The 13,279-nt window shown below is 36.1% G+C and overlaps 1 protein-coding gene across 4 annotated transcripts in view; it reads left to right on the top strand.

The window, feature by feature from the left end:
- GAB1 (GRB2 associated binding protein 1) overlaps positions 1–2,886 on the top strand; it is a 129,981-nt gene extending 127,095 nt beyond the window's left edge. For all 4 annotated transcript variants that reach the window (XM_050791091.1, XM_050791089.1, XM_050791090.1 and 1 more), the window contains 2 exons: positions 486–608; positions 1,770–2,886. In XM_050791091.1, coding sequence (XP_050647048.1) covers positions 486–608; positions 1,770–1,928 — 282 coding nt within the window. In that variant the 3' untranslated portion in view covers positions 1,929–2,886. The remainder of the gene's footprint in view (positions 1–485; positions 609–1,769) is intronic.
- Positions 2,887–13,279: the final 10,393 nt, after the last annotated feature.

Genomic DNA, 13,279 nt, shown 5'->3' with positions numbered 1-13,279 from the left:
CTTTCAGGAAGGAAAAGATCAGGCTAAGGAAATTAAGTGGTAAAAAATCCAGATGATTGAAACAGAATAGACTTAGCCAATGGAGTCAAACAAAGTTTAGTGTGAAAGCCTTTAAATAAAATGCAGAAAGTTTTTTAAAAATTTAATTTGAAAGCAAGGAATATAAAGATCCTGTAAACACATAATTGAGTACAGATATAATTTTAATAATGTTCAAGTTGGGTTATCATAGCAAACTATCTCTTGATGTCTCAATCTTAGTGTGAACCAAGTTTAACTTTTGAAACTACGTTTAGCTTGCTCTAAGCTAGGCTTTAATCAGTTTTTTAAATATTACTTATTTTCTTTCTATCCTAAAAGGTTGTTTAACTTTTTAAGCTATGTCCTCTTGAAAGCAAAGATTTAGGCTTCCGTAGATGTCCAACAGTATGAGTGGTATGTCTGGTGAATGTCTGACCGTTGATTTTGTTGTCTAATACTTTCAGAATCTCTTTGGCAGTAACAGTCTTGATGGAGGAAGCAGCCCTATGATCAAGCCTAAAGGAGACAAACAGGTGGAATACCTAGATCTCGACTTGGATTCTGGGAAATCCACACCACCACGTAAGGTGAGTGACATGTGACGTGCCTCTTCTGTGTATACAGTTCACACTTCAAACCTGAAGAATTATCTCCTTTGGGATAATTTTATTAAGTTATGTTTAATATAAATTTAGTCTGGTCTGCTACTTGATGCTGTCTCGTAAACCACAAATAACATAGTTATGGAGAGTGATTTTTTTTTTCCTTTCTGACAGAAATTTTATACTTTCTACTCTTTTAGTGGTTACTATTGAAATAGTTATTTAACAAATTCTTTTTTTTTTTTTTTTTTTTCTGAGACAGAGTCTTGCTCTGTTGCCTAGGCTGGAATGCAGTAGTGTGATCTTGGCTCACTGCAACCTCCGCTTCGCAGGTCCAAATGATTCTTCTGCCTCAGCCTCCCAAATAGCTGAGATTACAGATGTGCACCACCACTCCTGGCTAATTTTTGTATTTTTAGTAGAGACACAGTTTCACCATGTTGGTCAGGATGGTCTCTAACTCCTGACCTCAAGTGATCCACCCACCTCAGCCCTCCAAAGTGCTGGGATTACAGGCGGAAGCCACTGCGTCCATAATTTAATGAATTCTAATGTTAACCGGTATAGTGTCTTTACTCTCCTTAAAATGTTCAAATTATGTGCTATTTTTGTCCAAAATTTTAATGTTATCTTTTTTGTTAAACCCACAAATTAGATAGTATTATTACTGCTCTTATTATATAACAATGTTTATTTACATTTTCCTACATGTTTACCAGCTTATCATTCCTTACTATTTCTGACTTTCCTTCTGCAATAATTTTCCCTCCACCTGAAAGGAAGGTGAAAGGACACTTCTAGGGAAATATTGATCATGAGGTCAGGAGTTTGAGACCAGCCTGACCAATATGGTGAAACCCTGTCTCTACTAAAAATGCAAAATTAGCCGGGCATGGTGGCACATGCCTGTAATCCCAGCTACTCAGGAGGCTGAGACAGGAAAATTGCTTGAACCCACGAGGCGGAGGTTGCAGTGAGCTGAGATCGCGCCATTGCACTCCAGCCTGGGCAACAAGATCAAAACTCCTTCTCCAAAAAAAAAAAAAAAAGTATTCGCAGTGCATGTGTGTTTGTGTTTTAAGACTGAGTTGTACTCAGAAACACTCCTTTATATGTTGGATTTTTTGTTTTTTCTTTGTGTTTTAGCAAAAGAGCAGTGGCTCAGGCAGCAGTGTAGCAGATGAGAGAGTGGATTATGTTGTTGTTGACCAACAGAAGACCTTGGCCCTAAAGAGTACCCGGGAAGCCTGGACAGATGGGAGACAGTCCACAGAATCAGAAACGCCAACAAAGAGTGTGAAATGAAAATATTGCCTTGCCATTTCTGAACAAAAGAAAACTGAATTGTAAAGATAAATCCCTTTTGAAGAATGACTTCACACTTCTACTGTAGGTAGATCCTCAAATGAATAGAGTTGAAGTCAAAGGACCTTTCTGACATAATCAAGCAATTTAGACTTAAGTGGTGCTTTGTGGTATCTGAACAATTCATAACATGTAAATAATGTGGGAAAATAGTATTGTTTAGCTCCCAGAGAAACGTTTGTTCCATAGTTAACACACTCGTAGTATTACTGTATTTATGCACTTTTTCATCTAAAACATTGTTTCAGGTATTCCCAGTGTACCTTACCATAATTCCTTTGGGAGTTCTTGTTTGTTGTCACACTACTTTATATAACAATACTAAGTCAACTAAGCTACTTTTAGATTTGGAAATTGCTGTTTAAACTACAGTCTAACAACATTAAAATGAGAGGTAGATTCACAAGTTAACTTTCTAACTGAAGCTTCAGGTGATAACCATTAGCTTATACTTGGACTCATCATTTGTTGCCTTCCAAAATGCTGAGGATAATGTATGTACTGGTGTCAGGACCTAGTTCTCTGGTTAATGTATGTTTAGTTTTTAATGGTGGAACTTTGTTATATTTTGTTAATTACAGTGTTTTTGGTTCATTGAGTGAAGATTCCGCCGGGTGGGATCTTGCACCTTTGAAAGACTGAATAATTACACTACCAAGGAAGCCTGCAAATCATTGATGGCATGCAGTGATGATGTGCTCTTACACTTGTTAACATGTATTAAGTGTTATTTGCAAAAGGTAGATTATGTAACTAATCAGGTACGTACCAGGCAGTGATGTGCTAATACACTGATCAGGTTTAGACAATGAGCTTTGGTTGTGTTCTTGTTAGTCCTAATATTGGTTTTCAGTTTGGAATTAATAAAGCAGTTGACATTCACTGTTAGTTACAGCAACATACTGTGATTTTTAATTAGATAGTAATTCAGATTTATTACTCTATGAAATTCTGTCTTGACACCATAGTGCCCTTTCTATGATTTTTTTACTTAATATTCTTCTTGGCCTTATATTTAAATCCCTATGCAATTAATATTTTATATCTGCATTTTTTAAAAAAAAAATAGATGTTATATAAGTGATTCTTATATGTAGCACCGGTTGCTTTTCCACTAAAAGAATTACAGATTTTGTACTGTGATTTATATTCACTGCCCCAATTCAAGAAATATTGGAGCCTTGCTACAATGTGAAATGTTAGCCATGGACTCCTTCCAACCAGATTTCGGAAACCACCAGAGGGATGGTATAATTCTGTCTCACCTATAACATGGTCCTGTGACATAGATATTAAGACCACAAGTTATAGTGAGGCTACAATTATATTCATCTGTCTTGGCTTTCCAACATAATTTAGAAAGCACATATAGTTGTTTTTTAACCAAGTTACATACAATCTCATGTACTGATTTGAGACTTACAACAATTTTTGGAGGGGGCATAGAGAAAGGAGTGCCCACAGTTGAGGCATGATTCCCTCCATTCAGACCTCTAACTGTTGCCTGAGTACACAGATGTGCCCTGATTTCTGGCCCATTGGCCATAGTACTGTGCCTAATCACTGTAATAGGTTTATTTTCCCAATCCACAAACTAAAAATGTTCATAACAAGATGAATTGTAGACTAGTAACATTTGATGTTAAAACATTTGATGTTAAAACATCAAATGTTATATTTGCTTTAACATTAATTTTTTAAATATTTGCTTCTTTTTAAACAAAAACTAAAACCCAGAAGTGAATTTTTAGGTGGATTTTTAAATAAACAAGATTGAGTTTGGTGTGCAAGCTGTTTTATAATGAAACCACAAAATAAAATCTAAAGTCACTGAAATGTGCCTAAACTATCAAAACACATGATACAGCTAATGTGTAAAGATACTAAATGCTGTTACTTGGAGGATGAATATATTTAAGACTTAAAACACATAATAAGTACATGATTCATTCAAAAATAAAAATCTTTACAGCTGCCTATCAGAAGGGTCTAAAGCACTTATGAATGTTTTTAGTCTAATTAATCATTGACTTTTTACAAGTCACCATATTTGAAGATCTGTAGCACTCTGATTTTCAGAAAGTTTTTCATTCTGAATAATTTTTAAATGGTGATGTATTAGAAAGGCAGTTTGCTTTAGAAAACTAAATCGCATTGAACATTGTATTCAAGAATTAAATTAAAAGTTTCTTACAGAGCAGTATTTTCCAAAAGTTTTTAGCACTAGAATCTTCTTTAGATGAAATTTTATGTATAACCCCAATACATAAAGCCTGAAAACTCAATTTTATCAATATAAATGTATTTTAGGTTCACATTATGCTTATTCATTTTGGCTCATTACTAAGCATAATAAGATTCTGAATTAACACAAATGTGGAGTTATACATAGTTGATGAAACCAGCAGCCAATTTATAGCTGTGCCCTATTTTATATGTATACTTAATCAAGAAAATTTTGATTCACACAAATGTAAGCAAAAATAATAGGTTTTAAACATACATCTCAGGAAATTTTTTAATTAGAGATAGCTAAAGTTATTCAAGATCTATACAAAGATAATTATCCTGGTAGTGCAAGTTAATACATAAGCAGTCTCCAGTATGGTAAAGTAGGGTATGTAACACATCAGAATGTGCATTTTTATCAAGTTTTAAAATATGTAAGTATAAAAACTAAATTTGAATCAAACCCTTTTAACTCACCTCCAAGAAGCTACACTTTGGCCAGGAATGGGCTAAAAACCACTAGTTCACCATGTGACAGTTACGATGTTGGAGATTGGAAATCTTTCTTCCACATTAGAGTTCTTTACCTTAATTCCTTATTTTGAAAAATTGTAAGATTTTATGAAGGTTTGAATACCAAAGCACAGTTCTGCTTTCAAACATTAAAATTCAAACTTGAAAAAGCTGTTTAACCCATGGAAGATATCATTTAGTAAGATGTAAAAGATTTTTTAAATCTACACTTCAGTTTATACATCTTTATCATTATCAATACTATATAAGTTACTGTGAGCATTTTAGAGAATTCCATAAAGGTACTATGAGTGTGTCTGTATGTGTGTGTATATATAGCATTGTATTTAATCATAGACTAAATTTAATTTGATATAGAAATGTTACTTTACTTGTACATTAAGGTCATAATTTCTGCTGGACTCTTTTATATTTAATTAATGGGGATTATAGTCTTCCTTCATAAATGCATTTAAACCGGAAATTGAACACCAGTGTTTTTCTTTTTCTACTTATGGGGAATTGTCTGCTTCCCCCTTTAGAGAAAACAGTATTTTTATATTTTGTTAAAATATTAACTACTTTATGCCTACACACTATGCTGTAGATACTGATCATAATTCTTGGGTGTTCACAAACACTCCTAGTGCCTCTTTTTTTAGCCCGTTGAAAGTGTTGGTATTACTACTTTCACTACAGAGCCTTTGGCCCTCTAATAATGCTGAGGTGGGCTGATCCTTCCTGTTTCTGTCTTCGGATCATTCTGGTAGGTCTCCTCCTCCATGTCAGGTAAGCAATCAGGTCCATGACAGGGATTGGACATAGGAACAAATTAAGTGGGTACACACAGTGAGAAAGATACATACATTCTGTGGTAACAACTACTGTCAATAACATCTGATGTTACATGCACATTTATATATATATATAATTTTAAAAACTGAACTATGAGAAGCCATGGTATAAATGAATATTGTAGACATCATGGACTTGATATGATAGAAATCAATTGTCAGGTTGAGATAGTTGTTTTTAATCTGTCTAAATAGTTTATGCATTACTACAGTTAAAAATAATTTAATTTGTCTTCTATAGACTTAATTTTATTCCGGTTCAGTGTAATCTCTGTTAACAGAGTTTCAGCAAACTGATTGGTCAAGGTATTAACATAACTTCTACTTCATTTACTTAAAAAGATGTGGTTTTATGTAAGTTCTTGATTACTGATGATCATCCCAAATTTTGACAACAAAATCATATGTATAAATTTATTTCTTCCCTCTTGCTCATCATCTTTTGTAAAGGTCCATTGTAGATCTTTTCTGCTACCAAATAAAACTTTTCAAACAATTTGGTTTCAAGACCTTAAATAGACAATTTGGATACTAAGATTGTGAACTGATAAGGACATTTAAATTTGTATTTCCAATCCTTCCTTAGAGTCTTTGTCTGCATCAAAAACCCAATTCTGCCATTAACTGTGCTTCCCAGTCCCACCTCTGTATGTCACTCATTTTCTGCAATAAAGATCTCACTAAATCATGTTGAAACACAAGTCATGATCCTCTCTAACTAAATAGGAAAAGCTCCCCGGAAAAACTCTGTTGCCACATGCACATGCCCTGTTACTCCTCCAGCCAGCCAGTGCTGCCAGCATGTTATTGAGTAAAAGGCCAAATAAATAAGGGCCAGCATGCAACCTTTATCTTCAGAAACTAGGTTTTATATGTAAAATATAACTTGGGAAATGATTCTGTTTATTAACTGGCTGGGATTTTTCATTTCTGTGAGAGTTTCAAATGTCTCCAGTACTTTATAAAATCCCAACAATTGCTGTAAGTCAGCACTTTGGTCCATTCAGCCCACCCAGCCCACTTGCAACTCTGACTGTCACTGAATCATATTTGGGAAGTTTGGGTAGGGTGAGGCTTTCTTCTTCAAGATTATTTTCTCATATGTCTATCACCTTCTAAACCATGAGACTCCTGGGTATTTGCATGTAACTTCTTTGAGGAAGTTAACACCATCTCTGATATAGACACACTTTTTGAGTTGCAGTTTCTATTAGAATTTTTTGGAGACTAACTTGCCAGTTCTGTGAATATTATTGAATGTTTAAAAAGCTGAGTCTATTTGGGAGGCATTTTATTAACTATTGTGATTGGGTAACATGTCCCCTTAGATTCCTGATTTAAAATTATACAAAATAACTATTTTTGATAAAATAAAGGAACACCTACAGAAAATTAAGTTTCTAAGATGTTTCTATACTTCATTAGAAAAGATTTTATTACTATTCCTTACGGTTATTGGTGGTGATTAACACTTAACCTGTCTCCTCTGATTTTGTGTTCCATGTGGTGCTTGGAACATTTGGAGTACTTTGTGCGGGGGACATACAGTGGTATAGGAAATTTAAAAATTAAAATCAAATAATACCCAAAAAAGCCCACTTTATCAGATATGGTATTGTGATGGTTAATACTATGTGTCAACTTGGTGAGGCTATGGCACCCATGTGTTTGGTCAAACGCTAGCCTAGATGTTGCTGTGAATATATTTTGTAGATGTGATTAACATTTACAATCAGTTGATTTCAGGTAAAGCAGATTCTCATCCATAATGTTGAACCTCATTCAATCAGCTAAAGGCCTTAAGAGCAAAAGCCAAGGTTTCCAAAAGTAGTAATTCAGCCTCAAGATCATAACAAATTAATCCTGCCTGAGTTTCCATCCTGCTGGCCTACCTGCCTTGTAGATTTTGAACTGAAGACTCCATCATCACCTCTTACCTGATCCAGTCTGCTGGCCTACCCTACCAATTTCAGACTTGCCAGTTCCTACAATCCTGGAGCCTTTCTTAAAACTAATTCTCGGCCGGGCGCGGTGGCTCAAGCCTGTAATCCCAGCACTTTGGGAGGCCGAGACGGGCGGATCACGAGGTCAGGAGATCGAGACCATCCTGGCTAATATGGTGAAACCCCGTCTCTACTAAAAATACAAAAAACTAGCCGGGCGAGGTGGTGGGCGCCTGTAGTCCCAACTACTCGGGAGGCTGAGGCAGGAGAATGGCGTAAACCCGGGAGGCGGAGCTTGCAGTGAGCTGAGATCCGGCCACTGCACTCCAGCCTGAGCGACAAAGCGAGACTCCGTCTCAAAAAAAAAAAAAAAAAAAAAAGAACTAATTCTCTCTCTCTCTCTCTCTCTCTGTCTCCCCCGTGTGTGTGTCTGTGTGTGTGTGTATATCTTCAAACACACATATAAAACATATAGGTATATAAGAATATATAGATATCTTACAGATAGTGTATCTTATTGGTTCTGTTTTTCTGGAGAAACATGACTGATAAACATTGAATCATTAATCTGTGTGCCTCTCATACCAAGCAATGGTTTTGAAGTTTAATTTGCAATGTATTAGCAGTCTGCTCCAAAAGTTTCTTTTGAAGCCATTTACCGACAGTGAACCATGTTTCCACTTCTGGCCATAACTTTTTATCTTCTAGGAACCATCAAATCAACACCTCCAATGATGGAAAACAGTATTCTAAGAAGAACACAGATTATTGGATTCTCCTCACATAGGGTACAGGATACTATTAAGGACAGAATTTCATTTGTAACACTGGGATGTAGTCTTCACCTCTTCACCTTTGTCACATGCTATGACCCTACACATTTATTTAGTTTTCCCTGCTTTAAATTTCCATTTTGTTTGTAAAACATATTACCCTGTGTACCTCTAAAGCTGTTTTTTAGTCAGCCTTGTTAAAACACTGCATTTGAAAGTTGCTTATTCCAGTCCTTAGACAAAACAGTAATTTTGGAAGTCAGACTAAGAAGAAAATACTGTTGTCCCAAATTTTGTTTCTACTTGATGGTGGTTTATTAATAATTTAGTCATTTCACTAAGGTAGCTGCTACACATGTTGAATTATTCAAGGTGCTTTGGGAAACATGAAATAAATCTACCTCATCTTTATCTTTACAAATATGTGTGAAAAAATAATACACGACAGTAAGTAATTATTTCTGAGGTACCAACTATGAGCTACCAAAGAAAAAGTTCTATAGTCAAGAAAACCTTCATAAAGATGGAGATTGAGCTGGACATTGGAGGATTTGCAAGAAGGTTAGCTTGCTGTTGGTTTGTTTCATGAGAAGAGGTAAAGAAAAAGACAAAAGCAGAATATGGAGAACTATGTATTGGGTGGAGGCTTATGAGATATTGTATCAGTGATGCTGTATAATCAGAATGTAGTGACTTTAAAAAGTCATCTATTCTCATAGTTTCCATGGTCAGAAATTTAGGAGTGTCTTGGCCAAACAGTTTTGGTCCAGACCCTCTACTGAAATTACAGTTAAGTCAGCTATGACTGGAGTTATCTAGGGCTGAAAGATCTGCCTCAGGTGGTTTACTCACATGGCTGGCAAGTTGGTGCCGCCTGTTGCTGGGAGCCTTTGTTCCTCTTCATGTGGCTGCTTCACAGAGCTGCTTGAGTATCCTTGTAGCACTTCCCGTAGCACTTTCACAGAGCTGCTTGAGTATCCTTGTAGCTGGCTTCCCCCAAAGCTAGTGATCCCAGAGACCAAACAAATGACCTAGCCTTAGAGGTCACACACTGTCATCTCTGCTGTGCAGTAAAGGGTTTTACAGTTCACTCCTTGATTCACTGTGGGAGGAGACTTGCAAGGGTATGAATCCAGGAAGCAAGGATCACTGGGAGCTAGCTGTCACAAAGATGCTAGCTGTCACAAAGGCAGAATTAAGAGTTGAGAGATGAGGCCAAGGCTGGAAGACCTTTGAAAATGTCAGAACAATAACCCAAAGCATGGAAAGAGTAGGCCACAAGAAGTCAGGAGGCAGTTCTAAACCTAGGTCTGTGAGTTTCACTGTGTGTTCTTATAAAACTATTGAACAGTTGCTGTTCGATATAATACATATGTAGTCCTCATACTACAAATTTATCACAGGTCAGGTGGCTAGAAGTCAAGCATCAAGGCTGGGTTGATTTGATTTCTTCTGAGGTCTCTTCACTTGTAGATAGCCATCTTCTCACTGTGTCCTCAGATGGTCTTTTTTTCTGTGTTGACACCCCTGATTCTGCTCTCTCATTATAAAGACATCAGTCATACTAGATTAGGTAAAATGAATAATTTTACCTTAATTACTTCTTTAACGACCCTATCTCCAAAAAATTGACACATTCTGAGCTTGTGGCTATGTTTATGTCTCATCTACCTGGCTATGTTAACTTTTCCCAGCAGGAAAAGATGGCACACTCAAAGGAGTAATTGAGGAGAGTTGAATGAAGGGACTATTGCATTGGTAAGGTTAAGGGAACCAACAAGGATTGGTTAAAAACCCCGAGTAATCTGCATGTGGTGGTGCATGCCTATAGTCCCAGCTACTCAGGAGGCTGAAGCAGAAGGATTGTGTGAGTCCAGGAGTTCAAAGCTGCAGTGAGCTATGATCACACCACTGCACTCTAGCCTTGGTGACAGAGCAAAATGACCTCAGCTCTTAAAAAATAAAATCCTGAGCAACGGTAAGTGACTGGCAGCAGTGAGAAGCCATTACCACTTCTAGAACTACGGAGGCAAGTGGAGGAAGCTGTTATACCCAGCAAGAGCTGTAGCAGGTGGAGACAGTTTGCCAACAGACACTTTAATCTTAGGTAAAGGGACACACACGCTATCAAATGCTGACCAGCAGTGAAGAAACCAGGGTACCTCTCTCACAGCTTGCCATTGGCTAAAACCAACCAGCAGCCAGAGAGCCTGGGAACCCAGAATATGTAATACATAGAAGTCAGTCTCCCAGGGCACATGGGAAGGCAGAGAAGGGTGGAGGACACATCAGGTACAGCAAACAGAAAATCCTTAACAATCTTCGTATCTGTCATCATGTCAGACCAATAAGTCAATTAATCTTTATTGATCATCCTCACGGAAATAAAGCATCTGTAGAAGATTGGGTTGCTTAACAGCTGATCAACCTCTCTCTGGAGTACCCTCCTGTACTTAAGCTGTAAAGATAAAAACTACATTTCCCAGACTTCCTTGCAACTAGGGCACTGCTTGTAATTAATTTTCACCAGTGATACTTGCTTAAACTCAGAAACTGAGTTCAGTGGAGAGACAGAAGTCTGTGAGGCATCAATATTAAATCTCACAGTTTGCATTTAGGATGTGAAGTAATAGATTCCTGCTAAGGAATTCCTGCAGTGGTGTATGCTTGAAGCCAGTACTTGCCATGGTAGATTACTGTATCCTGAAGGTATTATGGTTTCAACCATTGGTTCAGTGGTTTCCTAAACCCAGATTCCTGATTGTTCCCATGTCTAGCAGTTCTGTAGCATTGTTCTGAGAATCCTTCCTAAAGAGCCTTCATACCTACCAGTGAGTGGTGTGATTTTAATCTGCATTAAATTATCTGTTGTTTAAAAATTACTAGCGTGGATTAATTCTCTTGAGCCAAGCTTGTTGCATTCTGAATTTTTTTTTCTACTTTCACGTTGTAAAACTGTAATTAAAGACAATCTGGGAGAGTAACAAGAAAAATGCCCACAAACCGTGTTACTTCCCTACCTTTGCCTAAATGTGCAGTTGAACTTTACTTTTTGCATTAACTATTATCATAAATGCTTTCCTGGTGTTAAGCATCTGAATTATTTTTAAAGACTGCATAATATCCCTTCAAATATTTTGAAATACTAAGTGATAATATCCAATATTGATATAGATGTGAGTGATAGGACACTATCATCTACACCACTAGGAGCATAAATTGGTACAACTTTTTAATTTTTTTTTTATTTTTAATTTTTTTTTTTGAGATGGAACTTTACTAATGTTGCCCAGGCTGGAGTGCAGTGGCGTGATCTTGGCTTATTGCAATCTCCACCTCCCAAGTTCAAGCCATTCTCCTGCCTCAGCCTCCCAAGTAGCTGAGATTACAGGCATGCACCACCACACCTGGCTAATTTTGTATTTTTAGTAGAGATGGGATTTCACCATGTTAGCCAGACTGGTCTCAAACTCCTAACCTCAGGTGATCCACCCACCTCAGCCTCCTAAAGTGCTGGGATTACAAGCGTGAGCCACCACGCCCAGCCTCAACTTTTTCAAAGAGCAGTTTATACACACGATTTTAAAGTCTTGAAACCGTAGTTAGCCTTTAACCTCGCAATTACATTTCAAGCAATTAGCATTAAAGAATTAGTCACAAAAAAATTGTCTCCAATGAATCAGGGGCTTATCCAACAATGGAGAGGCAATTAAGTTGTACATACACATGTATATAGCAATTTATAATACAGAATAATAATTTTTAAAAGCATGTCCTTCCAACAGAGGAGACCTCAAAAAAGAAAGGTAGATCAAGTATTTGAGAGATCCAGTCCCACCTTCTCCTTGTTTAAATTACACTACCTTCACGTTTTTGTTTGTACACTGGAAGATAAGTTTAAGATTTTATTTGGAAAATAGGTTTTACTACTTGAAAAAAATGTTAACTCTTGCAATAAAAGAATATGTGATGTCATGAATGGTTCTTCAAGACTATTGGTGTAAAAATTAAGACTATATAACTTGAGTATAATCCTGTTTTTGCATACAACTAACAGGATTAAAACAGCAGGATATCTCTACAGATACTGCAGACATTAAAATGATAACAAGAAAAATTATGGACAACCTTAGGCCAATGTATTTGAAAACTATATAAAATGAACAAATCACTAGAAAAGACAACTCACTAAAACTGAAAAAAAATTTGAATTGTTCTATATCAGCTAAAATGAATTTTATAATTAAAAACCTTTTTCCAAAGAACACTCTGAGCTTAGGTAACATCTCAATGGGTTCTATCAAACATTTAAGAAACAAATAGTTCTACCAAATATTTAAGAAATAAAAAATAAATCCTGATAAATCAAGAATGCAAGGTTCTTATCAATAAAAAGGGGGAATTAATCACATGATCTCAATTGATGCAGAAAATTGTCAATGAACTTCAACATCTATTCATGATTTAAAGAACAACTCTTAGCAACATGAAATAAAAGGGAAATTTATGGAAAAAAAAGAATATTTAAACATTTATCAGCAAACCTCACACTTAATGGTGAAATATTGACACCTTTCTCTTTGAGACCTGGAACAAGACAAATACATCCATTATCACCACTTCTATTCAGCATTGTACTGAAGGACCTATGCAGGGAAAATTGTAAGAATTGGAGAAAATAAAACTGCTGTTATCCACAGACAATAGGATTGTGTATGTAGAAAGCTGAAACAAATATACAGGTAAAAGGTTGTTAGAAATAAGGTTAACATACACAAATCAATTTTTGTATATAACAATTTGAATATGAAATTTTGATAGCATCAAAGAATCGATCAGAAATACATTTAAAATAGTATGTGCAAAACCTCTGTTATAAAAATTAAGAATAAAGTCAAAACAGAGGAATAAAAAAGTGTATATGATGTGCATGGGTGGGGTAATTCAATGATGTGAAGATACCAGTTTTCCCCAAAATT

Source organism: Macaca thibetana, chromosome 5, assembly GCF_024542745.1.
Source record: "Macaca thibetana thibetana isolate TM-01 chromosome 5, ASM2454274v1, whole genome shotgun sequence".
NCBI classification, from domain to species: Eukaryota; Metazoa; Chordata; class Mammalia; order Primates; family Cercopithecidae; genus Macaca; species Macaca thibetana.
Note: the sequence above shows the minus strand (reverse complement) of the source record. Positions and strands in the feature narration are given on the sequence as shown.